This window comes from Anas platyrhynchos, chromosome 1, assembly GCF_047663525.1.
Source record: "Anas platyrhynchos isolate ZD024472 breed Pekin duck chromosome 1, IASCAAS_PekinDuck_T2T, whole genome shotgun sequence".
NCBI classification, from domain to species: Eukaryota; Metazoa; Chordata; class Aves; order Anseriformes; family Anatidae; genus Anas; species Anas platyrhynchos.
Window position 1 is genome coordinate 129,114,126 of NC_092587.1, and position 27,619 is coordinate 129,141,744.

General features: G+C 36.4%; 1 protein-coding gene across 5 annotated transcripts in view; it reads right to left on the reverse strand.

The window, feature by feature from the left end:
* GLRA2 (glycine receptor alpha 2) overlaps positions 1 to 27,619 on the reverse strand; it is a 129,204-nt gene that overhangs the window by 67,304 nt on the left and 34,281 nt on the right. For all 5 annotated transcript variants that reach the window (XM_072029206.1, XM_021269301.4, XM_021269300.4 and 2 more), the window contains 3 exons: positions 18,375 to 18,457; positions 16,739 to 16,876; positions 13,838 to 14,052 (listed from right to left, as the gene is read on the reverse strand). In XM_072029206.1, coding sequence (XP_071885307.1) covers positions 13,838 to 14,052; positions 16,739 to 16,876; positions 18,375 to 18,457 — 436 coding nt within the window. The remainder of the gene's footprint in view (positions 1 to 13,837; positions 14,053 to 16,738; positions 16,877 to 18,374; positions 18,458 to 27,619) is intronic.

Genomic DNA, 27,619 nt, shown 5'->3' on the forward strand with positions numbered 1-27,619 from the left:
CTTTCCCCAGCCCCCATATGTTAAGTTTTTTTTTTTTTTTTTTTTTTTTTTTTAATTTCCTGCACTTTTTTTTTTCCTTACATGGATGGAAAAGTAACTCCTTATATTATTACTGTTCTTCAGTTCCACAAGCAAATCACTCAGACTAATGTTGCCATTAGTGGTCTGTGGTCTCACAATTAACAAAACCTTCTCTTCTCTTTTATGTGTTCCACCTTAATCCCAGTCTTTCATATTTAGTGATACGAAGACCTGACTTCTTACGAATTCTTTGTTCATTTCACTTATTGCACCTAAATTATCAGCTGTTTGCCTGGGTGGGGACCAGACTCTTGCGTAATCAGGTTTCTCCCAGCTACCCTAGACTCCATCACTATTTAATTGGCCAAATGGACATAAATAGACATTTTTCACTAAACAGTTTTACACTACTTGCAAGTTACTACCCAGTTTAATCTAACTTTTCCATTTTGATTTCAATTTAGTTCTCAGCATACCCCTTATCCCAGAAGTGGCAATCAAAAGTCATGGAAACTTTCAGTCTTCCTTCTTGTCTGTATTTGCACTCTGGTACTTTGTAAGTTTTCTGTAAGTTTTCTCCCACTGAGTATTAGCAATTTAAAATCAGTTGGGCTTCCAGAAAGCAGTGACTTGGCCTAATGTATATGGAATGAGCACAAGCTATAATAAATGCTTTTTTTTTTATTTACTAGCACTAAGTATGCTACCACCATGCAATAATTAAAGACTTTAATAAATACAAACATAACAATCAAACAGGATAAATTCATTATTATTAATATTAATGTTAATATCCTTTATGGCATCAGAGGAGGAGCAGAAATAGCCATTACAATTGAAAAAAAAAAAAAAAAAAAGAAAATATTTACAAGACAAGTAAAACTAGAGGAATATGAAAATCAAACAATAGGAATAAGAGGTCCAGAAAAATGCCAGATGAAAGAAACAGTGGTAGAATTATCAGCAATGGCAGGAACAGTATAATTAGAATTAATGGTCACTTCCAAGCCAAATGCTTTTGAAAAACAAAACAAAACAGTATCAGGTCATGCTGTGAAATTACGGAGAAAGCCACAACTGCAAGAAGAGCAGCTGTGATTTGCTCCAAAAGTGGTTCTGAAAAGGGGACTGACAACAGAGCATCAGTTATGTGAAACTGTGGGTAAAAGGTTAATATGGCTGTTGAGTCTATAAACAGAACATAGAGGAGGAGGAAGAGGAGGAGGAGGAGGTGAAAGAAGAAAGCTATATTAAGAATATGCACAGTAGTGTAGTTATGATCGCTATATTTAAAAAAATATATATATTGGTACAATGAAAAAGAAACAAAGTTGAAGGCTGAACAAAATGTCTTAGAAGTGAGAGACATAAGAACCGCAATCTGTTTAGTTTACCAAAAAGGAGATCACAAGGTTGCTCACTTCCATCAAAGGATTTATGGAATAAGAAAAGACATTGTGTCTAGGAAGCCTAAGTAGTCTAGAAGATAAATGCACAACAAGGAACACTGTCTGGAATGTAAAGCTGGAGCATCCCCCGTCTCTAACAACATTTATTTTTATTATTAACAATAATATTATATAATATCACACTAATATATCATAACAATACTATTATATATAAGATATAAATAGATATGCAATATTATAGTAATTATATTATATATTGTAATAATATATTAATAGTATTTATAATTTATTGTTTATAATGTATCAACTGAAATGAACATCCAAACTTCATTTGCAAAACAAGATGATACTCTTCTTTAAGACACATTTGAGTAAAATATAGAATCCAGCTGTGACAGCAATTAGATCCAATAAACTGTGTTATCCTAGATGGTGACTTTGGTGACTTTGTCCCTTCTGGACTTGGAAAAAATAAAAAATAATAAAAAAAATGAAATAAAAACAACCTGTAGTTTCTAGAAGTCCATGAAGTATACCAAAATAGAAACAACTGATGATTTTTAGCTTCCTATACTTGCTACAATGAGCATGGCTGGAACTCACTATTAGGCAGTGTTGTCTTGTTCTTTTCCTAGAACATTTCAGTGCCTGAGCCTGCTCCTGTGGCTGAAAGAAAGTTTTAATTAGAGCAGTTTTCCTCCGAACTTCTAATATTACTTAAAGCTGAAAAGTGCCTACCAGTATCTCAGTAAATGTTAGATCTGAGTGGGATGTGGTTTTTCCCTTCCCTAGGGATTTTTGACATTTCAGAAATGCCTTCTGAATTAGAACAAAAAGGGAAAACATAAAAAGTCACAAATCACAAATATTATTTTTTTAATATCATATCAACTGAATCACTTTCATCATTTCCATTTTCATGTCAAACTTTTCAGATATTTTTAGATTGATTAACTTTAGATTTCCAAGAAAAAAGCAGTTTCAAAATGAAAAAAAAAAAAAAAAAAAGAAAAAAAGGAAAAAAAAAGAAAAAAAAGGAAAAAAAAAATAAAAAAAGGATGTCTTGGAAAAATCCGACACTGGAACACTGGTGGTTAGAAGTCAACAATGATCACTTAGAAAATTTTTCCAATAAATGAGAACATTATTGTAAAGTACCCTTTGCATAGCTTCCATGGAGGATTTTATTATTATTATTATTATTTTTTTTACAAATAGGAGATCCTCACTGAAAATATCTGATGCTATCTAAAATGTATATTACAGCTCAAGCAGAGTGTAATACAATGTGTACGACACAGAGAAAGGGGAGCAAGGAAGATTTATTTATGGTTTTAACTAAAAAAAAAAAAATATCTGAAAATTCTGTAGCTGAAAACTTATTTTCATTCTCTCTTCAGGGTGACTTTCAGTTGTTTTTCAAAAGGACATCTCAAAAAAATATGAATTACAAAATATCATGCAGACAACAGCTAGCAGTGGTAAGCATATATTTTAAGTCTTTTTCACAGATGGTAGACAGAGGAGCTGGGTAAGAGGCTTTTGAACTCTGCTGCAGTCAACAGCTGCTGTTCAGACTGCCTTGCCTTGACTAGGAGGGAAGCACATCTGGAGGAAGCCAGCATTATCATGGAAATCATGAATGAAACTGGCCAAATGGCTTGCCATGAAGTGCATTACCCACATTCAGGCAACCCACAGTCTTTTAATTACATATGCCTTTCAACTTGGGAAAAGCTTTTACTGAAACCTCATTAATGTAAGAAGCTAATCAACGCTTATAGCTGCATTCGCTGGGAGTGTTTTACCTTTAAACAATTCTTCATGAAATCTTTTGCCAAGCTACAGTCTTAACTGAAAGCATGTGTAGCACACACCTTTTGACTGGTTGCAAAACATCTGTCTCCTGTTCCAGTCAATGTAGAAAAAGATAAGAGATAACCTCTAAATGCAGTGGTATGGTTGGCACATAACAGTTTCAGTTTTAGTGTATTTTTGTTGTTGTTGTTGTTTTAGTTTGAGCAAAGTAGTGTTTATCTCCTTTCTAACAGGCATTGGAATATGGTAAAAAGTAAATAAGTTTCTCATTTATCAAAAAGACTGCTATTCACTTGTACAATCAACACTACATTATTACTAAAGAATGACAAATATACCAACTTTACAGAGAACAATTAACAAATTAAGATAATAATTATGCATTATTCTTCCCACTCACTAGATAGGACAGAAGGAGAAAACAAGATGTTAGGACAGAAAGAGAAAACAAGATGTAAGAAAGACCACGATGCTTCCTGAAGCAGCCATTTTGTGAGACAGAAAAGCAAGGTTATCTTTGTTTTCATATCCAGGGATAGTTATATGCATAACTAATTTGTTCTGTACTGTTTTCTTTGTGGCATAACACTGTCTTCCTTGACTTTGGGGAGCCCTGGTAAGAAATAACAGCAATGGTAATATCTAAGCATATGTATGCTCCAATTAAAGTCATTCTCAATGACTGGATTTTGTTTTCATTCTGAGAAGTTTCTGTTTCTGTTAGGAGGTTCAGAGGAAAGCAAAATACAGTCAACATATCATGAAATAGATCCTGTCAGACAATTATGGCTTCCTTAAAAAAATCAAACAAGAAATTTGATTGTTTGAGAAAGCAACAGGACACACTGTCCAACTGTAAGAGTTTTTATCATAATCCTAACATTTGGGTTTCTTCAGTTCCTTAACTTTTTTTTTTTTTTTTTTTTTTTTTTTTTCCCCACACAATTTTATACTACTTTTAGTCAGTTTTTGATGAAAAGAGCATATTCAATCATAGACAGCTTCTGACCAGGAATGGTCAGAATTACTCTCTACTGTCTGTGACCATCTACATGGTTCCCTGGAAAATTAAAAAGTGTTTTTAAATTGATCGTGCCCTACAAATGGGATTGTATCAGTGCCTCCTGACTGCAGATAAATTTTAGAAGTACTACTGTTCATCATATTTCAGAACAAATCTATCAATAAAATGTTTTGATTGACAAAGAAAAATGACCTTCTGGTAAAAAAAAAAAAAAAAAAAAAAAAAAGATTCTATGAAAAATGCAATCATTTATATCAATGAAATACTTTAAATTACTTTTTAGTGTCCCAGCAGACCATTTTTAATAGAAGTTGTTTCTCCTATCAGTGACAGATATTGATATGTTCTCATCATAATAGTGTCATAATGGATAATTATTTATAATATAGCCTGCACTATCATTCCTTTGAAAACATGTACATTCATTATGTTGTCTGTTTTTCATAAGTTATGTTGACTTGTGATTTAGTCACTTAAGTTTCTCTCCAGAAATATGAAGAGTTCAGTCTCAATTATCTAAAGGCTTAAACTTTGGAAGAAGAAGGGAAAGACAACGCACTGTCTACTTCTCACACACAGGTATGTCCAACACAGGATACAAGCTACTGAGGATCAAAGTACTGCTCTCACATTCTCTCCTCTTTAAGGCAAGATACCCCAATTAACCCCTCTAGGCTTCTAGGAAGAAGAAATAAGAAGAGAATACTTCATCAAGGTTTTAAACTTTACTATTAAGGATTTGTGAATAATGACATATTCTAGAGTTCCATGTCTTAAAAACAAATTATATTGTTTTCTTGTCAATGACTAGTTTAGAATTGTTTCATTTCAAAAGCTGATATTGCTATAACAAAAATAGTGTTCCCCAGTACTTGTAAATTAAAGTTATCGTCATATCATATCACAGGCATAAAAAGAAAAAAAGAACACACCAAATCATTTAGTTACTCCTGTAGAAGTCTGATGCATCCATGAAGAAAAGTAAATAACCCCTCAGTTTAAACTCAGTTTAAACGTGTGTGGGGAATACTTCTAGTCATCAATATCAATAAACAAACTTTTTTTTTTTTCAAATAGAAACATTTACCAAATGAAGAATAAATAAATAAATAAATACCTTTTAGTCAAGTTCTTGCAGTTGCACTGCAACTCAAGTAAAACTTTGGGAAAGTAAGGCATCAGTGGCCCAGCTGCCTTAAAGCAGCAAGCAGTTTTCATTAATGTTCAGACTGGATGCTGTAGTCTTAAGGTGCACCACAAATGAAAGCATTTTTCACAGGCTCTAGGGGGTCCCGTCAGCATTATTTCAAATGAAACATTAACAGGAGATATTCATAAGTAATATTCTTAGATGATCTAATAGAGTCAAGACTTGAGATTATTTGAAGTGAATGAGCCACAACAGCGTATGTCATTGCTTCAGAGTGGGTCTGCAGTGCTTATTTGTGCAAAAGAGCAGCACTATGTGCTCTTCAGAGAGCTGCTAAAAGCCGCTAGAAGGTCCTGTAGGGTGCAGGAATGAAGCTGGAGAGCCCCAGTACTGTGCCAGGGTTATGAAACAACCAGCAGAGTGGCGTGCACAGTAACTCCAGCTCTTCTCTGATGCTTGAAATAGGCTATGCCAAATGCCAGACTTCCCAGATGACTGCATTATAAAAGCCAAGAAGTGCCAGGAGTACTCAAACTACATCCCAGAGGTATTCAAACACATCTTAATGCATATTTTTTGCTGTCACGCATGGCAGCAACTACTGTTTTTGTAGTACAGTAAATACCCCTGTCTCCACTATACAGGAAAGTAAACTATAAAGCTTAGATTAGTACAAGGAAAAAAGTGTCTGATTTAATCTTTTATTTTTTACTTTCATAGAGTAAAATATGCTATAAAACCTAATGTATTAATATTTATCCAGTCAGTATCTCCTTGGTCAGCTTTGCACAGAATTAAGGGCAGCATGAAATTCACTAAAAAACATACACAAACACTTTAAGATCCAAAGATTGGCCAAGCTAAAGAGAATAACGTGGTCATTTCTAGCCACATATTATAGCCATATATATTCTAGCCACATATATAGCCACATATATATGCTCTGTGTAACAACTATATCCTTCTTTCCCCTACTCTCCTCACAAGAAGCATAGATCCTGCTAGGTTTTGGTGTTGTTGTTTTGATTTGTTTTCATTTTCTTGGCCTTGCAGCAGAGCCAAGTCTTTGGTTTCACAGAACTGGAAGTGGTTGTGGAATGGAAGAAAAAAATTATTCCCCATAACAGATTAATGATCACACATATATAACTGTGCCAAAGCTTCAGATGAGATACTGCTCCCACTGAAGTTGTAACTGCATAGGCTAGCCCTGGAAGTATCTACCTAGATTTTGATGGAGCAAGTTTGAAGGAAGGAAAAGTGTCTTTTACAAGCTGATGTGGGTCAGAGAAACAGAGAATTTTCATCAGGCCTAAGCATTTATTATCAAGCTATTAACATGGTATTAACATGGCCAAAGTGTTATTAATACTCAAAGTGGCAGGAAAGTTCTCTCTGGTACATCACCACATACCACCTTTTCCACTACTGTCACTTTCTCTTGCCCTCTAGCACAAATACATATATCTTGACTAGAAACTATTGAAAAGAAAATGTAAGTAACATTAAAAGAAGAAAGAGTAAGGAAATAACATATACATACTAATTTTTGACCCTTGTTTTACTTTGGAACAGTTTTTGTTGAAAAAAAAAAGCTTCAGTGAGTTCCTTTGTTGAGTAGTATAGAATAAATCCCTGTATCCAAATTCAAATACTGTATGGAGTATAACAAAGGGTATTGAATATACTGTGTGAATACAAGATTTAGTTGTATCTAGGTTATCTAGGAAGCTCAGAAGAAAATTAAAAAAAAAAAGAGAAGAGGGGAGGGGCAGGGAGGGGAGGGGAGGGGCAGGGAAGGGAACTTCTCTGTGAACTTCTTTATAAATCTACTCAAGGACCCTAAACAAATTTTAAAACAGTAGAAATTTTTTTGCAGTTTCCCCATCAAAACAAATAAATATGTAACATAAAGTAGACATATTAAATACCATGGCAGTGTTTTAGGATCATCACGTCTCCAACAGGATTTTGTAATAACTAATAAGAATAGCGTTGGACTAATTATTTAAGCAACGTGTCAAGCACTCAGACATACAGCTCATATTAGCCAAGAACTAATTAACATATCTCATGATCATTGAATTACTCTTGTACTTCCTCCTCAGATCCTGAAACTAGAGTAGAAGTAATCTGTCAAAAACATCTTCCATTCAAGGTTACTTTATGTCTTTATTTTATTTTATTTTATTTTATTTTATTTTATTTTATTTTATTTATTTATTTTTATTTTTTTTACCATATTGCTGCACCAAAATGCATCATCTCTGTTTTGTTACATGAAAGAGCAAGCTATCACCTTAGATACTCTGCTTCCTATGAAAACAAATGAACATAGAATAGTATAATCTCTAAAACCAACATCTATTCCTTTTTCTCTAATGTTTTTTCTCCTTTTTATCTAATGTTTTTTCTCCTCTTTTCTTCATTTTCTTCATTTTTTTTTTCTTTTTATTTATTAAGACATTATATTAACCTTAATTTAAAATAAAAAATGTGATGTACTCTCAGAGCTTCTTTACTTGATAACTTTTGGCATTAAAGAAAGGAGAGGTTACTTTCTCAGATTGGTCTGTCAGAAGCCAAAGAATCTTGAAAAGTCTCCAAAAATGCTGAGGATAGTGGATGACATGTAAAAGCAGTAATTTACCACCAAATGGAATGGACTTCATGGACTTTGGCTTTGCAGGTAGCTCCTATTAGAATATAGTGCTTTTATTACAATTGGCAATGCATTTAGTGATGCGAAGCAAAATGAAGTGAATGAAAGTCTTCCCAGGGGTTTCAGCGAGTTTTGAATAAGATTTTTATTTTTTTTTTCCTGCGGAGATTGCTCCCTAGGGAAGGAACATGCATTCATTAAGTACTACACACTAAAGTAACACAATATGAATGCTATACAACTGTGTAAAATAAAGCTGCTATCGTTTACTTGACTTAAAGTATCCTTAAATGTTTTTCTTTATGGCATGAAAAGTAATTCACTTTTTTGGACTGTTATTGTTAAGGTTTGGTTTATATGTGTGTTCTAAGAAGAAAGCAATCTGAAAAATGCCAATTACTAGCACAGCAGAGAACTAATTATTCTTTCAAATGCCTCTTTCTAAAATGCTTTAAAACTTTTGATTCTGTTGAGTCAACAAAAGGTAAGCTGTTTAAAAATAAATAGAATGGGCAGAGAATAGTTATCCAATGTTCTGGAGAAAAAAAAAAAAAAAAAGGAAATGTTTTCTGTAACATTTCTCACCTATTACACACTTATTGTACCTTTGTACCCTCCCTTTTACTCACTCAGTTTATACACTGCTGGGACCATAGAACATAAAACAGCGTATTCTATATTTCTTTGTCCTTTGTGATGTCCAGAAGTTCCTCAGACCATGTTTTGATAAATACTAGCTACCATGTTTTTGCAGTGGGTCAGGTACTTCCAGAAGGCATACTATCAAGCTACATGTATGTGCGTAATTTTGCATGGGTGTATGGCAGTTTACATCAAAGTCCTGATCTGTGTGCCATAGAGCTTCTTTGCAGATATGAAGTCCAGCAAGCTCTAGATGCAAGATAGCTCCTGGGCTCATGTACAGGACTTGCATATAAAGTTCAGAGTTTCCTGAGGGCCTCATTTTGGATGCATGGCAGGGCTGATCACCTTGCTCGCATCCAGGATTTCTGCTCAGCTGGCCGATCAGTGAAAGCTACTGCACAGACATTCTTCTAGCCAAAGTTTCCATGTGGAAAATGATGACATGACCAGAGGAATCCAGACATAAACACATCAGACATAGACACATCAGATGTGGGTAAGGCTTATGCAGAATAACTTCATCATTATAAAAGAGGTTGAGATCATGGCGAATATTTCTCTGCAGTTATTAGTTATTATTATTAATACAGCAGATTGTATTATTGAATGCAAGCTATTCTTGTATTCATAAACAAGAAATCACCATTTCATCTCCATGAAGGAAGCAGAACTTGGTATTGTTCATTTTATGCTAAAGTGTAGAGGACGAGAACATTTCTGCTCTCTGAAACAGGCTCGTGCTTCTGAGATCAATAGCTTTGTTGGGCTCTAATCTCTTTCACAGTTTCTTCCTATATTTTGTAACAAATAAATCAACTTTGTAGAAGAAAAAGAAAAAAGAAAAAAGAAAGAAAAAGGCATATTGATTTCTTTATTAGTGTGTTGTTGTTATCAGAATTTGACCTTATACTCTTAGGCAGAATTTCAAATACTATAAAGATGATAATTCCACAGAAGGACTATGAAAATTTACCAAAGAAATATATTTCATTTGGAAGAAGCTTTCTAGATACTTAAGTGCAGCAAACACATACACCAGCTGGAATTAATCCCTTCCCTTCCCAACAGTCTCAAGCTCATGTTTAATTTTCAGTAACCAAATGCCTAATGTCTGTCACCATGACCTGCCATTGTGAAAAGCTGTGTATCAAAATGAATACTAGTTATTAATATGGAAAAGAGAAATTTCAAGCAAACAGAACTCTGTCATGTAATGTTGTACCAGAGTTGAAAACAATATGTAGATAATTACTTCTAAACCATACAAATTACATTATTTAGATAGTAACTTGAAAACTAACCAAAAAAGTAACTAGGAATCATCTTGGTGCAATTAGTCTTTGGCTTTCTTTAGGTAAAGGAATTATTGCCTTTAAAGTTTGTGAATGTTGATGCTTTGTGGGGTTTGTTTGTTTGCTTGCTTGATTTTGTCTCTGCTTGTTTGTTATTTGTTTGTTTGTTTTGTTAGAGCTATAATAAAATAATGCAGAATACGGAGAAATTCTTGGAAGGATCCAGTGGGTAAGTTAAAGGTAAATTCTACAAATGTGTGTTAACAATACGACACAAAGAAAGATGGGGAACAATATACAACTCTTGTATTCAAATTTAGGCTGCTTTCACAGACCAAAGTTTCATCTGTTTTTTTTTTTTTAGTGCTCTTACCAAAATAACCCTCCTCTCAAGTCTTATTATCTTAGATATTCACGCTTGGAGCAATTTTGGAATGGGTGTTTTATTGACAGCCTAACTTCCTGTGTCTTGGCAATATGTAGACAGGACTCAAAAAACATTGCTTTTAAAGAGCCATTTTGCAAGTTCAGATTTAACACTGAATTGATTCAATTATTTTTATATTTTTATTTTTAAATGCATTTCAGCTGGACAGATTTTATTAAGAAATACAATTTTAGTGTTAACTTACAGATGGGGTTTTAAAAAAGCTGCACTCATGCAACAACAACAGCAAGAAAAGCTTTCTTCTTGTAATAGAATCATAGAATACAGAGAATGGCCTAGTTTGAAGTGATCTTAAAGATCATACATGTAGAATCATAGAATCATTAATGTTGGAAAAGACCTCAAGATCATCTAGCTCCAACCCCCCTTCCATGGGCAGGGATACCACCCACTAGATCAGGCTGCCCAGGGGCTTGTCCAAATTAAACTTGAACACCTCCAGGGATGGGGCATCCACAGCTTCTCTGGGCAACCTGTGCCAGTGCCTCACCACTCTGAGTGAATAATTTCCTCCTAACATCTAATCTAAATTTCCCCTCTTTTAGTTTAAAACCCCACTCCCACCCCGCCCTTGTCCTGTCATTGCCTGCCCGAATAAAAAGTTGTCTTCCACCTTTTTTATAAACGCCCCTTAAGTACCGAAAAGGTGCAATGAGGTCACCTTGCAACCTTCTCTTCTCCCAGCAGGACAGCCCCAGCTGTCTCAGCCTTTCTTAATAGGAGAAGTGCTCCAGCCCTCTAAGTATCCTCATGGCCTTCCTCTGGACCTGCTCTAACAGCCCGACATCCTTCTTGTGGTGTGGGCTCCAGACCTGGATGCAGCACTCCAAGTGGGGCCTCACAAACGCAGAACAGAAGGAGACAATCACTTCCCTAACCCTACTGGCCACTCCTCTGGTGATTCAGCCCAGGATGCAGTGGGCTTTCTGGGCTGCAAGCGCACACTGCTGGCTCATGTCAAGCTTTTCTTCCACCAGAACTCCCAAGTACTTCTCTGCAGGGCTACCTTCAAGGAGTTCTCCCAGTCTGTCTTCTAACCATGTCTGGGACTGGCCCAACCTAGGTGCAGCACCTTGCACCTGGACTTGTTTAACCTCATTACGTTCACATGGACCCACTTCTCAATCTTTTCCAGGTCCCTTTGGATGGTATCCCTTCCTTCTGTTGTATCAACTGCACCACTCAGCTTGGGGTCAGCTGCAAACTTGCTGAGCATGCACTCAGTCTAGATGTCTATGTCATTGATAAAGATATTAAACAACACTGTCCCAGGACACACCCCTGAGGGACATAGCTTGTCACCAGCCTCCAACTGGACACAGAGCCATTCTTCCTTGTGTAAGGAATCAAATACTGCTGATATGGACCTGCACACAAACATGAGCGTACTGCTTGCTTTTGCACACAGAGCCTATTCTGAAGGAATTTGTTTCACATCTGTCCCATGTTTCTTATGGCATAGCTCAGCTGCATTCACACAGCAGAAATGCAACAACCAGGTGGTGTATGACTGAAGTAAGTGTACTGGACTCTTTGGTGAGGTACATGTCCTTAGTGTCTGTCTTCTGGCAAAGGAACAATAAAAAATACTAGGAGAGGATGGAATGGGGCCAGAGCATCACCTCTGACAACTATTGAGATAAATCTATTTAATCTTGAAGCTGAAGAAAAACCTCTCCAGTAATCAAATTGCCACAGTCAATATATTCCGGATCTCCCCTTTTCTTCCACTCAGCAGAAGCCCAGAAATGTATCCAACTAATGCTTTTCTTTGCAAACAAGGCAGAACACAAAAAGGACAAAAATTTCAGCTGGATCTAAGGCACATTACAAAAAGTCTTTCTAAAGCATTAGCTTTATGGACATAGAAGCACCACAGAGCTTTTTGGCAGTGTGTATGCTCTGTTGGAAATGTTGGTGGAAATCTCCACTACAGCGATTGTCTCACTTCCAGTACTCAAGGCAATTAATTTGGAAGAAGGTTGGAATATATCAGCATGGAATCATGTTGTACCATCTAGACACCATCTTCAGTAACTCCAGGCTTGCTATCTACAGTGTCTGCATGGTTCTTGCCAAGATTGTCTCTTTGTTGACTTTCTTCTTGGAGTGTTCATTTGGTAATATTGACTGAATTGTCTGAACAAATGTTAAGAAATTATATGTTTGAAATTCTGAGTTAATACATGAAAGATTTTTAGTTTGCATGGAAAATAATTCGTAGCTCCAAGTGAAAAAGTGAAGCTGAACCAACTGTTGTAGTCACCAGATTTTATGTGATACTTTCTTATTACCAACAGAATAGTAACACAATCTGTGCAGTTTTTAAAGTTGCCCTATATATGCTCTATTTGAACAAATTACAGTACTTGGAATGAGACTAAATATGATACTGAGGGTAAAGCAGAACAAAGTACAACATGCTTTTTGGAGTGGATCATATGCTATACAAACACTCAAAAAATGTGCTTTCATTGTTGCTAGCATGGTTTTATGATCCTAGTCCGTGTGATTCTGGACAGCTCTAAGAGAGAATTCTTTAGGGAATTTATCTCATGACTCCACAGATGATTGTAAACTGACCTACCTCTGAGTTCTCATCCAGAAAATTGTACAAAACCTGAGCACACACAATAAATTCTGCTGGGAATGCTAACAACAAAATCATTAAGTCTGTGCCCATGATGAAAAGAGCTGTCATTTTGACTAATCAAAGAACACAATCTGTAATCTATAATCTCATCTACAGCAGCTGCCCCAATTTAAAATAAATAAATAAATAAGTAATCAAGTGAGAGGATATTTTTGTGTATAGACCGGATGGAGAACTGCAGACAACACTTGGATGAGAACATAAACTAAATCTGACATAAAACAGGGAGAGACATTGACACTTCCTCACCAGAAAGATCCTCCAGAAACACATTACAGGTGTATATATGTTATATATATGTATTTTATACACACACAAATATATTTATATATCCATCAGATTAAGTGCCATATCTAGCCATGTCAAGTTATTTGGGAGACTACATTTGGGAAACAGTCCAGAAGAGACCAGACAGAGTTTATTAAGTTCCCAATCTAGTTTTCAGAAAAGTGCTTTCAGAAGTACAGTCAAGTACCTATATACTTCAGAAAATCTGTCTTCTATATGTTGATGTCTAAGTGTCAAAACCAGCAGTTTTAATCCCACAAACCAAGAGAAAGCTAGGAGAACCTTAACACAAATGCTAAATACCTGGATGCTTCTTTCTCAGGTATTCTTATCAAATGCATACATACACAGATCTTTAAGAAACTTCAGAAGTACTACCATTATTTCTTGGTAATAACAAATCAATGGTACAAAATTATTTCCTTACTTTTGGGAGGGAAGCTCTTGATCCTGAACTTTGGGTGGTCATTGTCAAAACTGTAGTGATACCCAGTGCGACTCTAGCCGGAGCAGCGTCCATGTTGATCCAGAAAGAAACCCAGGACAAAATGACAATCAGCAGGCTAGGAATGTACATCTGGATTAGATAGTATCCCATCTGACGCTCCAAATGAAACTTGACTTCAATGCATGTAAACTTTCCTAGAACATGAAATTATTTTCATAAATGTTTTTTGCACAATTTTATCTTACTTTCTAAATACATACAAGAGGTGAGGCCTGTTCTGTAACCTAGCAGTACAAGTCAGCCACTTGTTGCGCTCTAGCCTGGGCGACACATGGAGGCCCTGAAGGAGACTGTTTCCAATTCTTCCCATTAACTGAGAAAACAAGTATTAGAACAGTTGTTTCATCTCCAGAAAATATCTTTTTCTCAAAATTTTAAAAATATTTTGTTTTGAAGTATAATGTTTAGTATTAAAGGGTATCAATATTTTGCTCTATTAATTTAATGAGATTAAGTAAACTTGTAATTAGGCAAATTATAAACAATCAAAGTCCTATGGTAGATTTCATTCTGGCCACATCATTTGCTTTTGTCTGTGGGTTCTACTTCTAATGGCAGAATCAACTCAAAGTTTACTTTGAGTTTCACCAAAAAGCTAACTCCTGGAAATCCAAAATAATGGATTACCTCTCATGTGAGGTGATTCTCCAGACAATAAATACCTATTTTGCAGGAGTAAAGGAGGACAGAAGTTTAGGATTGCCTGACAGTGGAGATAGCCATGCAGTGGGGATATAATGTCCAGAGTTACAAGAGCTCTCCAGCTATGAAACCATTCACTTTGTGTTGCTCTCCATATTAGTGTTCTGGCTGGGGTTTAGATATTGTGAATGCTCTCACTCAAGGTAGACTATCCAAAGCACAGCAATGTCTGTCATTCCTGAAACATCATGCTAATTGTTTCCAAGAACCTTTTTTTTTGTCAGTCAGTCAAGTACACTAAGAGGCATTGTTCCTCATAAATCCTTTGCAGGTGAAATGAGACTTCTGCTCCATTTTGTGATAAATACATACTTTCAGCTAGTCTACAATGCAAAATGGCAGGTTCAGACAGGTAGGAGTTAGTACTAGGGACAATGGAGATGCAATTTGTCAAAGTTAGGAGGGGAGAAAAAATGAGTAATCTGGTAGGACAGAAGCTGTGAAATGAGTGATTCTGAGGCCTGTTTAAACACATATCCTGACCGGTCTGTCCATACAGAAGGAATCTGTTTTTTCAAAAGAGACTACCTATGGCAGCGATGGCACTGGAGTAGACCAATCTGCCAAAATGCTCTCCAGATTCCTGTGGCACAATCTGTGTGGAACACCTTGCAGTGTGGGTAGGAGAAGGCTGAATACAGATTTCATCCATATATTGATTTCACCCCAAACTTGAAAGACCATGCTTCAGAGAAGACAGTAATGCATTACTGTGGATGTATGTAGGCAAAGTTTTCTTTGGCTTGAATACTGCTTCTCATTTCCCATTCCCAGGCTACACACTTTGAAGTAATTATACAGTCAATTTGTTTAACTACATGTAGTGGGAGCTACTAAAAAGCATTTTTATCATTTGTGGGGAATCTCCATGGGTATACAAGGCAGCTCTTGCCCATGCTCTCCCTCCTCTTTTACTTTTGGTGTTCCACCCTGTAAAGTGATTAACTGAGAGTCAGCAGTTAGAAAAGCACATGAACTCACCTACTCAGAGCTTGAGTCACGTGGTGGGAAATAGCTGAACTTTGCAACAGTCAAATTACAAGTGCATAAATTCTGTTGATTCATATTTATTTCTGATGCTCTCTTTTATGATGAGCAGTAATATTAGTCCCCCTTTCCACAGATCTTGGACTGTGGTATCACAACAAGTCCTTCCTTGGCAATTTGGGCCCCAAAATGAGAATCTGCATTTCTAATAATTAAAGGTAATAATTTTATTTTCATAATAAAAGAATGTGACTTTATTTTTGATGGGGGCAGAACATCTCATGTTGTGTTATTTCACAGAGTGAAACAAATATCTCTGCTGCAAACAGATTGACTTTTATGCTGAAATGATGAAAAAAACTATTTTAGATGACAGGGATTATATCTAATCCCGGGAAACATCCAGCAAACCATTCTCCGAATTCTGGCCTTATTAAACAGACTCCAAGCAGATAAATCCAAAATTTTAACAGACCTCTCTCTTTTCTCTGCTCTGTGAAGCTTAAGATAGAAAGTACGTTTGAAACTTTTAAAAAGCAAAAGCAGGGAGAAAATTACATTATTTAGCAAACAAATTCCATTCATTTCATGTCTGTACACTAGTCAGATCAGCAATGAAAGCATTGTCACTTCAAATACTACATCTCATAAATCAGACCACATATAAAAAGCTGCTGAAAGTTTGATATTTTTCCTCAGTATCTTGATATACTGGAGAAATAAATCAAATCTGTAAGACTTAATACTTTAAACCTGATGTATCAATATAGTTTAAGAAAAATAGTTTTCTATAAATGTTTCATTTTGAGGAAATGAAAATTAGTAGATTTTTCCAGTTTTTAAAGTTTTTAAAATCTTTAATGATTTTAGGGATGTTAGAATATAAGAATATGCAAGTTAGAGTATCTTTAATGAAGCTAAAGGAAACTTGGGGAAAAAAAAATATATATTTATATATATATATCTTTAAAGCAAACAAAATAAAATTGAGATTTTTTTCAGATTTAAAAAATGAGTGGCTGAATCAAATTTTAATTTCAATATATATATATCTGCATTTAACTCATCTTTTCCCATTTCACATTGACAATAGATACTGTTAAGAAAAAAAAATAATAGAATAATGCTCACCAGTGTTGTAATGTTTTGTGCAATAACCAAGTTCTTTATCTTCTTTCAAAATAAACTGTGGCAAGGTTAAGCCTTCTGCAACCTGCACAGGTCCATCACTTAGCCACTCAAATATCAGATCATTCATAGTGTAGCCAACTATAATAAAGAAATCAGAGTTCATTAGACGGTAACTGACTGAAAACATCAAAAGCAAGTATTATCATGCCTTAGAAATGCCATTTTTTCTAGTAAATGTAAGCTATATTTTTCAACTGATTAACAATAGCAGAATTGCTATTAGTTGCTAATTTCCCAATACTTCACTACTCCTATACTAAGAGCAACAAATGTGTAACATCATTATTTTCTGAAATACTGTCTTGGTTTGCCCCTAAAATAATTTTGCTGGCCTATCAATGATACTGTTTACAATTGAAATGACATTTTTGTGTGTCTGTGTGTCTATGTATCAGCTGGCATTTTGCTTTGTTTACATTATTCTTTCATTATTTAGTTGTTGGGCACCAGCAAACAAGGATTTCTGGACTGCATGATGCTGGGTCCTTACCTAAAAATAAACCTGCAACTTTTGTAAACCTTACCAGTGGGAGGTGTGTAGTTGTAAGAGAGAATCTTGAACTCCCCAGAGTCTCTTTGACTGCAGTGGCTACACATTTACAAGCAAACTAAACAAGCCCTGACCAGCTTGTTCTTCAGCCACACACAAAGTGGTAACCTGCAGCTTATACTCATGTAGGTAATGTAGGTAAATCTGTTTCTCTCCCAGATGCCCACGTAAAAAAAAAAAAAAAAAAAAAAAAAAAACACCAAGGTGGCACATGCTGGCTATCAGGAATGATTGCTGGCTTGTGCTGTTATCTGAAACACTTCTGTTTTATTTTTTTTCTGACTGTTGCTTGGTACTGGTCAAAATGGTGTCAAGGATCCTGTTAACAGCTACATCCTATGGATGAGCGTGTGCTAGAACCTAAATCAGATTTGGTTTATTACTGTTAAGGGACAGAACAAGAGGCACTGGGCACAAACTGGAGCACAGGAGGCTCCCTCTGAGCACCAGGCAGCACTTCTGTGCTGTATGGGTGATGGAGCCCTGGCAAAGATTGCCCAGAGAGGCTGTGGGGTCTTCTCCTTGGAGATCTTCAAAAGCCTCCTGAACGTGGTCCTGGGCAGCCTGCTCTGGGTGTCCCTGCTTCAGCAGGGCTTGGAGCAAGTGAGCCCTGAGTTTCCTGCCACCCTCAGCTATGCTGTGTCTGTGACAGCCAATAAGACCTCTGCTTCATTTAGTATGTTGCTTGCATTTCTCAAAAAACCTTAGCTTGTCTTGATCAGACATAGCTCATCCCTGGGTGCGTACTAGCTGTTCTTACTTTCCTGAGGTTTATTTTCTCATGTACAGTACTGCTGGAAGTGGTGCAGCCCTGATGGGAGAGGTGGAGAAAGAAAGGAAAGGGAGCTGGAAGAGCACAGTGAGTAGGGACTACTAATGTAGGTGATGAGTAGTTAAAGCGCTCCTCCTCCTCATTACAAAATAGGAATATTGAGTCTGAAAACACAAATACAAAAATGCAAATACTATCTAACCATCAAAAGTTAAAGTCTTGTTGTTCACTAGGTAAAGCAATTGGACACTCACAGCTCTCTAGCTGCATTGTACATGTCTGTACATCCATAGGAAAATTCTTCAAGTCCATGGGACAGGATAAGGTTAAAGTAAGCCTAAAATTGAAAAAAAAAAAAAAAAAAAAAAAAAAAAAAAAGAAAAAGAAGAAGAAGAAGAAGAAAAGCTGTTAGAAATCTACAGATTTTATACAAAGCTCCATACTTATAGTTTGAAGAATTAAGGACAAATCTTAGACACTCAGAGACCAGACTCTCTGTCCCCTCTTAGCTTTTAAGGACATGAGAGTGTGTGAAGACTGAACATGTAAGCAAAGCAGGCTGCATTGGCTGGACAGAAAAGAGGCAGAGACAAGAACAGTAAGACAGCAAGAAATGCTCTCCACTAATGTACCAGTAGAGCAGTGAACCCAAATAATGCAAAACCTGAAGTGACTGATCATGCAACATACATTTTAAAGCTCTGTTTTGGAATAGCAAAGGAAGAAAACATAACAATTGAGTTTTTTTCAATAGAGGGTGCTTTTGTTGCCTATGAGACACATTTTCAACCATTCATTCTTACTGCTTATACATTAAAAGAAAAAAAAAAAGAAAGTAAAAACAAGAATCACATAGCATTAAAAGATAAAGAAGGCAGAAACAAGAAAGTAAGCCTAAAGGAACATTATCATACAAACTAAATTTATCTTTTAAATTTTTAGCTGTTTTTGTCCCAGATAAGGCATACTTTTACTTGGATGGGAATATACTTAATGTTTTGTTTGTTTGTTTGTTTGTTTTTAAGGGGGGGGCAGGTAGTTTACAGTTGATTTGAAATCTGTTTCAAGGCTTCTCCTCTGTTATATTTTTCTTGTAACTGTGGGGAGAATAAACTGTTTTTAACAAGCCAAGATGCTGGGATGACATAATTACAAATGACTACCTGTTTTGGAAAACAAAATAAAGTTATATAAAAAGAGCACATTTATTTCAGATTACCTTCAGCCCCCCCCCCCCCCAAAAAAAAAAAAAAAGAACACTGACACACATACACACACAAAAAATAATAAACAAAATTTTCTGTGTTCCTTTGCCATCAAGGTTGAGAACTAAAATGTCTCATTTGAAGGCACATTGAAACATTAACATGGTACAATTAGAAATAATTACTTTTTTAAAATTATGTCAGTGAACCAACAGGCCAGCTGTTAACCTAGAAAGTAGGTTGTCCTACAGGCAAATGTGATCTTTATGAAAAAATATTTCACTATTTGTCTGCTGTGGGTTCTCAAGACATATTTGTTTCTCAGCAAACACAGCTTACTCAATCTCTTTCAGCTTGCTTCTTCATCATGTGACTTTTTTTTGGGATGGTTTGACTGAATCACTTAGTCCTACTGTCCTGCAATTACATCACTATGACAAGAAGATGATATTTAGAAAACTGTAATCAAAATGTTCTGATCAAAAAGCCCATTCACCATTTCTGTGCTTTTGCATACTCATGGGCTACATAGAGAATTTACCATTCTTGTCCTCTTGACACAGGCTTCAGTGTACAAGATGACAATATCAGGAAATCAGAGATTGGTTGTCAGTGGTAGTGAACTGCATTGAGATGAAGAAAAGAAAAGCACCTAGTAGTCCTCTGTACATTACCATAGGAAATAAACTCTTATTTAACCTTTGGGAGCAAATAGCATATGCATTAGAAATATAAGCCATTAGAGAAGAAAAAACATACATTTTGTAGACATATAAATGCCATTGAAAATATGACCCTTACTCCTTTAAATATTTGAAGTGTTCTGAAAATGCTAACTAGTCTCATTTTACTAGGTAATCTCCTGGATTAAGGATTGAGCTGTTCAAATTGCTGATTTCCAGTATTGACAAAAGACCGCTTCTGCATTTTTTTCCTGAAATGTTGATATATCAATTTCTCTTCCTTCTTTTCAGTCATCTTCTAAATATGGATTAGATTTTTAAATTTCATTTCAAAAGTATCTTTATGTAAATGATTTTCTAAAAGGCTGCAAAATGTCATCTTCTTGTACTCATTGAAGAAGATATGGCCTATCTACCATTTAGATTTTACTGACTGTCAAGCATGGATTGTAGGATGACTGCTTCTTCTCCCCTTCATCCCTTTCTCCTCCCCCAAACCCTCAAGGAGTCTGGGGGCTTGACTACATACATGGGAAGAGGTGTCTATTCTATTAGTTTAGTATGAAACTAATCATTAATCAAATGCAACCATCTACAGCTTTCAAGTCTCCCAGGGATAAATTGGTCTATCTGCACAGATGGCTAGATGGATATGTCCATTTCTCTTCCGCAGGAGAGCTGAAAAAATGATTATTATGCTGGTTCACACAAAGGTTGACATCTCTTCTTTCCCTCCCTAACCAACAGTGTCTTTCAGAAAGGCTAAATTATTTTCTGCTTACCCTGACAAATGGAAAATAACTTCTATTCACTGATTGATGAGGTTAGCTCAAGATACCATGCCATTACAGCTTTATCTCTACTTGTTGTTCTTCTTAGCAGAGTAGCCATTCATAGTTAACATCTTTGCCTCTGTAACCCTTTTTACCAGAAGTAATGCAAGCATTAAACCCAACACTTGTTGCCTAGTGTCATCTGTAGACCCACTGATTTTCAACAAGATTACAACAAGCTAAATGTTCTGCTCCAAAAGTCTGAAGGAGCTCAAATGAAGTCTACAATGGTGAGTCACTTTATAGCACTTGACACTTTTTCATTATAAATAAATATGATCCTGTATGCGTTTCCACACTTAGGTGCCATGTCACTACTTCTACATTTACATTAATAGTGAAACAGGATCAGAAGTGCGTAGGCTGATGTAGCTACCCACATTGCCTATAACAATACCATTGACAGAAAAAGTTTCAAAAAAAAAAAGTGTCTCAAATTTAGTTGGCAAATTCAAGAGATGCTCCCAGAGATTTGGTACAAAGTGCAAGTTTAACTGGCAATTACATTGATGAGTATTTTAATCATTAATAAAACAGAAGAAACTGTTAAAGAATTTTTTTCTTTTATTTATTTATTTTTTTTTTCCAGGCATGCCACTCCCAAGGCATTTAAGATTCATAAACAACAGATTTTGTAACCACCCCCTAGAAGGTAGGCTCAGGTCACACAGGTAGCTCAGGGAGAGTGCTCTGGGAATGAGGACTTTAGATTTTGCAGCTGAACAGGCAGGGATCAAAACAGAGCTGGAGCTTCAGCACTCCAGCATATCAGGCACAATGCCAGGGATGGCAGGACACCCTGGAGGGGAAGTGAAAGTTACTCTCTTCTTTCCTTTGCTCATCCCACACTCAAGGAAGAAATAAACCCTGGAATATTGCAAATAGAGTATGAACAGAACAAAATGCAGAGGCAGAGAATGAACAATTGGCCATCACTGTGAAAAAATAATAATAAAAAAGAAATCACTAATATTACTGAGTGATGTCGTGGCAGAGGCAGGGCTATAATCGAAATACTCTAGAGATCCTCTTCATAAGGTCTCCTTCATACACTAGGTAAATCCTTCTAAGCAGCATTTGCTGATGCTTCTTAAATGTCTTCAGAATTAATGGACACTGCTCATATTTCTTCACCTAACATTTCATTCAAGATCTACTCTTTTTTACCCTGGTTTCAGCAGAATGTCATAAGATATCATTCAGACTTGAACTGTTGGCTTGTCTTTCTTTCTCTTCCAGCTCAACATCTTTCATTTCTGTTTTCATTTCTGGTAACCCCAGAAAGTCCCCTTATCAGCTTTATCCAGAGGTCATTTATGCATTTCCTACTTCTGCAAGCAGAGAGACAGAAGGCTGCACCCACCCTCATTACAGAAAACATAGAGGAAAAAAAAAAAAAAAAAAAAAAAAAAAAAAAAAAAAAAAACCTGTGGAAAAATAAATAGCCTGACAGCATGTTTTTAATCAGAAACACTCAAGCTGGCGATCTTTAACACCTGAACACTTTGTTTTTGCAATGTCAGTGTTTCCTCCAGATGGAAATAGGCTGGCCCTCAGATGGGCCAGCAGCAGAGCTCAGCTCACTACATATGCCCTAAAAATAGCAGCTGTAGCCAGTCATCAACATCCAAGGAAAAGCCTGTGGAGGGAGGGTGACATATATGTGCAGCCAAGGGAGCTCAGAGGTATTCATGTGCACTGCAATGAAATCCTGAGCTCACTGGTGCTCTGTGCTCACCTCATTCCTCTTCATCCTTCATTCCTGTCCTATCCTTTCTCTGATCCCTGGACATACTTTACCACCTCCTCCTGTGCTTGCTCTTGCACCCCACATTTCAAAAAGCCTCTTTCCTCTTCATCCTTGTTTAGCATTATACCTTTCCCCCCTTTCTTTCCTGTTGCCCTGTCTTTTATCCCAGCTCCTGCCACACACCACCCCCACCTCTCTTCGGAGCCAGGATCTGGAAGCAAAAATTAAACTGCATTCTAACCCACTTCATGTTTATAAGCAGCTAATACAGCCTGATATGTTTTGACTGCCCCAAACCTCACTTGATGTAAGCGATAGCTCCCACTCAGAAGGAAGGCATTGAACTCACAAGAGAAAGGCCCTGTGGATCTTCCACACCAGGTGTCTGACAACAAGGGGAATAGCTGTTTCATTAACAAACCTGTAAGTGTGGCAGTTTGTGAGTGGGCTACAGAACACCAGCTGCCTCGTACCATTTTTATAATGAGAAATAACTAGAATCAGACTTAATTACAGAAATACTGTTGGAAATTTAAATAGTGCTGGTGACAAGGGTACAAGTCATCTCTATCTAGTTTCCAGAGAGTAAGAAGAGCAACAAACGCCTTGCCATGAGTAGGCATGGTATCAAAAATAACTTTTTGCTTCTATTCTTATCCCTTCATTCTTTCAAGCTACACCCATCTGCAGCTTAGCTGGTGGGACAGGCAACATTACAATCTGGGAATTTACACTGCAAACACCAGAACACAAGTAGTGCGTGCACGGTCGTGTCAACATTGGCCACTTGCCATTTCAATGAAAATTCCTATACCTGTGTAAAGCCCACAGTCCTGGGTCTGTCAGAGGAACTGGGATTTTTTTCATCATTGCCAATTCTAAAGATGCTATCATAAATTCCACGATTTCTGATGTTTGTCTTAAAGCTCTGAGCTGACAATAAAGGTAAATATCTTAGCTTTTCTTTTCTCTCTTTTTTTATTTTTTTTTCCTGTTGGAAAATTGGATTTCTGATCCTTTCAGCCGCTGAAAGAACATAAAAATATTGCCTAAGCACAAACAGGCAAAGTTCCCCATTAACTGGCAGGGGAGATAGAGTTGCACAGCAACCGTGACAGCATCGCATGACATGGGAGCAAATGCCATTTAGACTAGTGGCACTGAAACAGGCAGGAAAATGTAAAATCTCCTTACATTTTTCCCAGCCCCATCTCATGAGTGATCTGTGCCTGAAATTAGGGCACACACATTGTTCATATATTAGAAGACCAAAACAACAACAACAGGAAAAATAAATAAATAAATAAGAAGAAGAAGAAGGAAAGAAGAAATGGTTACATTCATCTTTTAAAAGACTTTTAATTGTGTAGACTATCTCATTATTTTTCAGAGATCTGACTCATCATTTTGAATGTCAATTCTGGTAATTTTCACAGTCTACAGGCTTTGTCCTGTTAAATGGAACAGTCAAACTGTTTGCTTTTCCCCTTATTTTTGAGGAGCCCTGGAATTCCTCTCTAATATTTGTTTCATTTCTGTCAGATTGGAACGGGTTGAAGTTGAGCTCAGAGGAGACATGGAGCCTTCTCTGCTATGGCAAAAAGTGAAATGCAGCCTGGAGTTTCACGTACTGCTGTTTATGAGCGTGCTGTCTCTCCCTCCAGTGCTTTGCTTTGCTTCATGGACTGCTTAAAATGGGAGCTGGCACAGAATGAACAGGGTGGTGGATTTCTCATTATGGGCATCCCACTTCTCATTGTAATGCCAGTATTGTCTGTAAATACGCAATGCCAGCACATGAGTTGCCAGCAAATGATTTCCCGATTATTGCTCAACCAAATCTGTGGAATGACATTCAAGTATGATTTCATGTAACAGCTAAATTCTGTAACCACCTGCTTCCTTTCCAGGAAGAATATTATTTCATCTCTCCATTCTCCTCTGTTATTTTCTATCTTAATTTTCCTGCAGTATGTGTTTAGGATGCTGCTGCTTTCCTCCTGGAACGATGACATCTCTGTACTAAGCCATACATTGCAATGCATTTGGCAAAAGACCTCCATCCCTGAGAGCAAGTTCCAGGAAAACATGCTTTTTTTAATGCCATTTACTTAGAAAAGGCTCCTGTACCTACAACTTTTTCCATCTAACCTTTGACTGCTCTAAAGTAAGCTCAATGGTTAAATGCAGTGATCAGTCACTAGCAGTCAAGGGCATACATCACTGTTAACCAGGAGAGCAAGCATGCAGATGTGTGGCTTGGCTTTACAATCCTATTGGCTTAGCTATCCAGAAGTAACCAGCTGCCAATATTTTTTGATCCTGTCAGCCAAGACAACTGCATGTGTACAAATTGATCTCCAACAGCATTTCACAGTTTTTTAACTCAAAAAAATAAATAAATAAAATAAAAAAGCCTTCCTTTTTATTTGAGACACAAAAATATAGGGCTGTAGAAGTGACATCTTGGACAATTAAATATGGTCATCTCCTATCACATATAGTCACATCATCTAAGCCCTTTCAAAAATGATCATGGTTCATTTACTGATATTGAGTTCCTTCCTATGCCTTTCATTATTTCTGTTGGAATATTGTTTTAGGAATTCGAAGTGTAGATGGCTGGAAAGGCTATAACTTCCAGTTTAAGCTTTCTCATGACCGGCTCAGAGCCTTTTGTTCTCTTGGCAGCATTGCCCTTCAGTTTATGTAGCTCTTCTGTTGTGTTTGGATTTACCTCACATCCAATGTTTTTGTATGTCAGCTGGAGACGTGCAACGCATTAGAGGAATTAGTGAGGCAGTACATGTTCAAGTATAATGTCCATATCCCCACTTTGCTTTAAATGCCTGATGAAGTGAAAAAGCAACTAATTTTGTGTCATTAAAATGTAAATTATTCTTTCCTTAAGCAAGATGATCAATGGGGTTTTGACAATAGCTGTGCTAGTTGCATAACAAAGTACCTGCATTAAGCTTTATTATTTATTTAGGAGGGTTTATTATTTTTATGCAAAACAAGTACATTAGGCACAACAGAAAAACAAGGGTATTGGAAATTCATTGCTAGAGACTCAGCCAGGATTTGTATGTAGATTAGGAGGAAATGAGAGAGACAAAAGTGGATGATGGGAGGGCACAGTTAAGATGTTAGGGAACCATACAAAAGGATGAGAAGCATCTGAGACCATTTAATTAAAAGACCCCAAAAGGAAGGGACATGATGGTGGAAGAAGAAGTAGGAGGAAGGGCAAGAAGGAAAGAAAAAAAAAAAAAAAAAAGTAAAATGTGGGGAGCTAATCATAATCCAAAGACATTGAGTTCAGCAATAATTAGAATAGCTACTTGTCCTAAAAAAGGACACAACTTTTTAGCCTTTGAAAGCATTATTATTGTAATTATGCCCATGTAAAGACAAATTTGTCAAACTTGTTGTATTCATATAGCATGCAGTTACAATTTCAGAAGTCACCATATCCCAGTAACAAACAATGTATAGTTTAATAAAGTCTAGTGGTTCTAGCACTATTTATATGTCTGTAAAGCCTCTACCTATAGTATAGAATAGCTAACTCAAACCTTTATATGTTTTCTATTTCAAGTAGAAGTTCTGCATTTCTTCTTAAAAGTTTATATATATATATATATATGTATTTAATGTAAGAAAGTTACTTCCAGACATATGAAGATTATTATTATTATTACTACTATTATTATTATTACTATTATTATTATTATTATTATTATTATTATTATTATTATTATTATTATTATTATTTTCTTTTGGAAAGTCATGGCAATGAACATGGAACTGGAGTTTTGCCAGTGGAAGAATAAACACTTTTATAAGAAAATGTTCATGTGCTGATTGAGATTCACTTCCAAGGGACAACCCCTACCTTGGCAATACCAGTATTATTCTGGTAGAAGTTGGGGTAATAAATATGAGTGTGAGGTAGGAGACAAGGGTTCCTACGTAGCAAACAACCACTTCAATTGTGGTAACATTCTGTCTCCTCCCCCTCTGCTAATCTGTCACATGGAAAGACAATGCTGTTAGTAAAGTCCAAATCCTCTTAAATCCCAACACTAGATTGTAAAATAAGATTGAAGTCACTGAACTTAAGCACAGGATATGTGCAGAACTGTGGAACACAACATTTTCTACCACTGTTAGGCTAGACTTTGTCGTGCTGTGATGATCACACACAACAATGTCATCAAGTGTAAATAGAGTTACATTGCTGGGTAGCTGATAAGGTTTGTACCCTAAGATTATTGTTAAAGATCCATGCCTGAATTTACTGTAATATGGCAACAGATCTTGTAGTAACACTACAGATCTAAGATATACTCTTATTTGTAAGAAACATTTTTCAGGAGGGTAATGGACATCATTTTCCAAATACAGTCTATTGTGAATGGAAAACCAGTGTAACTTATGTACCTCCTAGATCTGCTTTGCATTTTCTTCCCATAGGACAAAGAACACAGATACAAAGGAGACTTACACAGCACAGGACTTTCACTCAGAAAAACTGAATTATAGAAGTGTTATAGATTAATTTTGATGATTTACATGAGTGATATTGTAACCATAGATTGTAATGTAACCCAAAATGGTGCCCTGAGTCTAACCCCACAGCGAGGTTAGACTCAGTGGTCTACCAATGAAGAGTCAGTTTTGGAAACTTGTGAGTAACACGAGTGGCACAGAGGATGGTTTTGTAAATAAATTTGCTGTTTTCACAGATACCTCTCCTTGGTTAAATAAGTAGGAGAGAGCTTTTGGATATGCCAGCTCATCCTGTTAGATACTTTTTCCAAATGGAGGGTCTATAAATCACCCCCAGAAGAGCTGCACAAATACAGACAAGCCAAATATCTTGTGTTTCCAGATTCCTGATGCCCTAGCTGCATAGTGTTGCTCTCTAGTAAACACCACCTTCCTCTGTAATAATATTTAACAATTAAATCTAGGTTAAGAGTTGAAACCATGCAGAAGCAATTGTCTAAATAACTCCAAAGA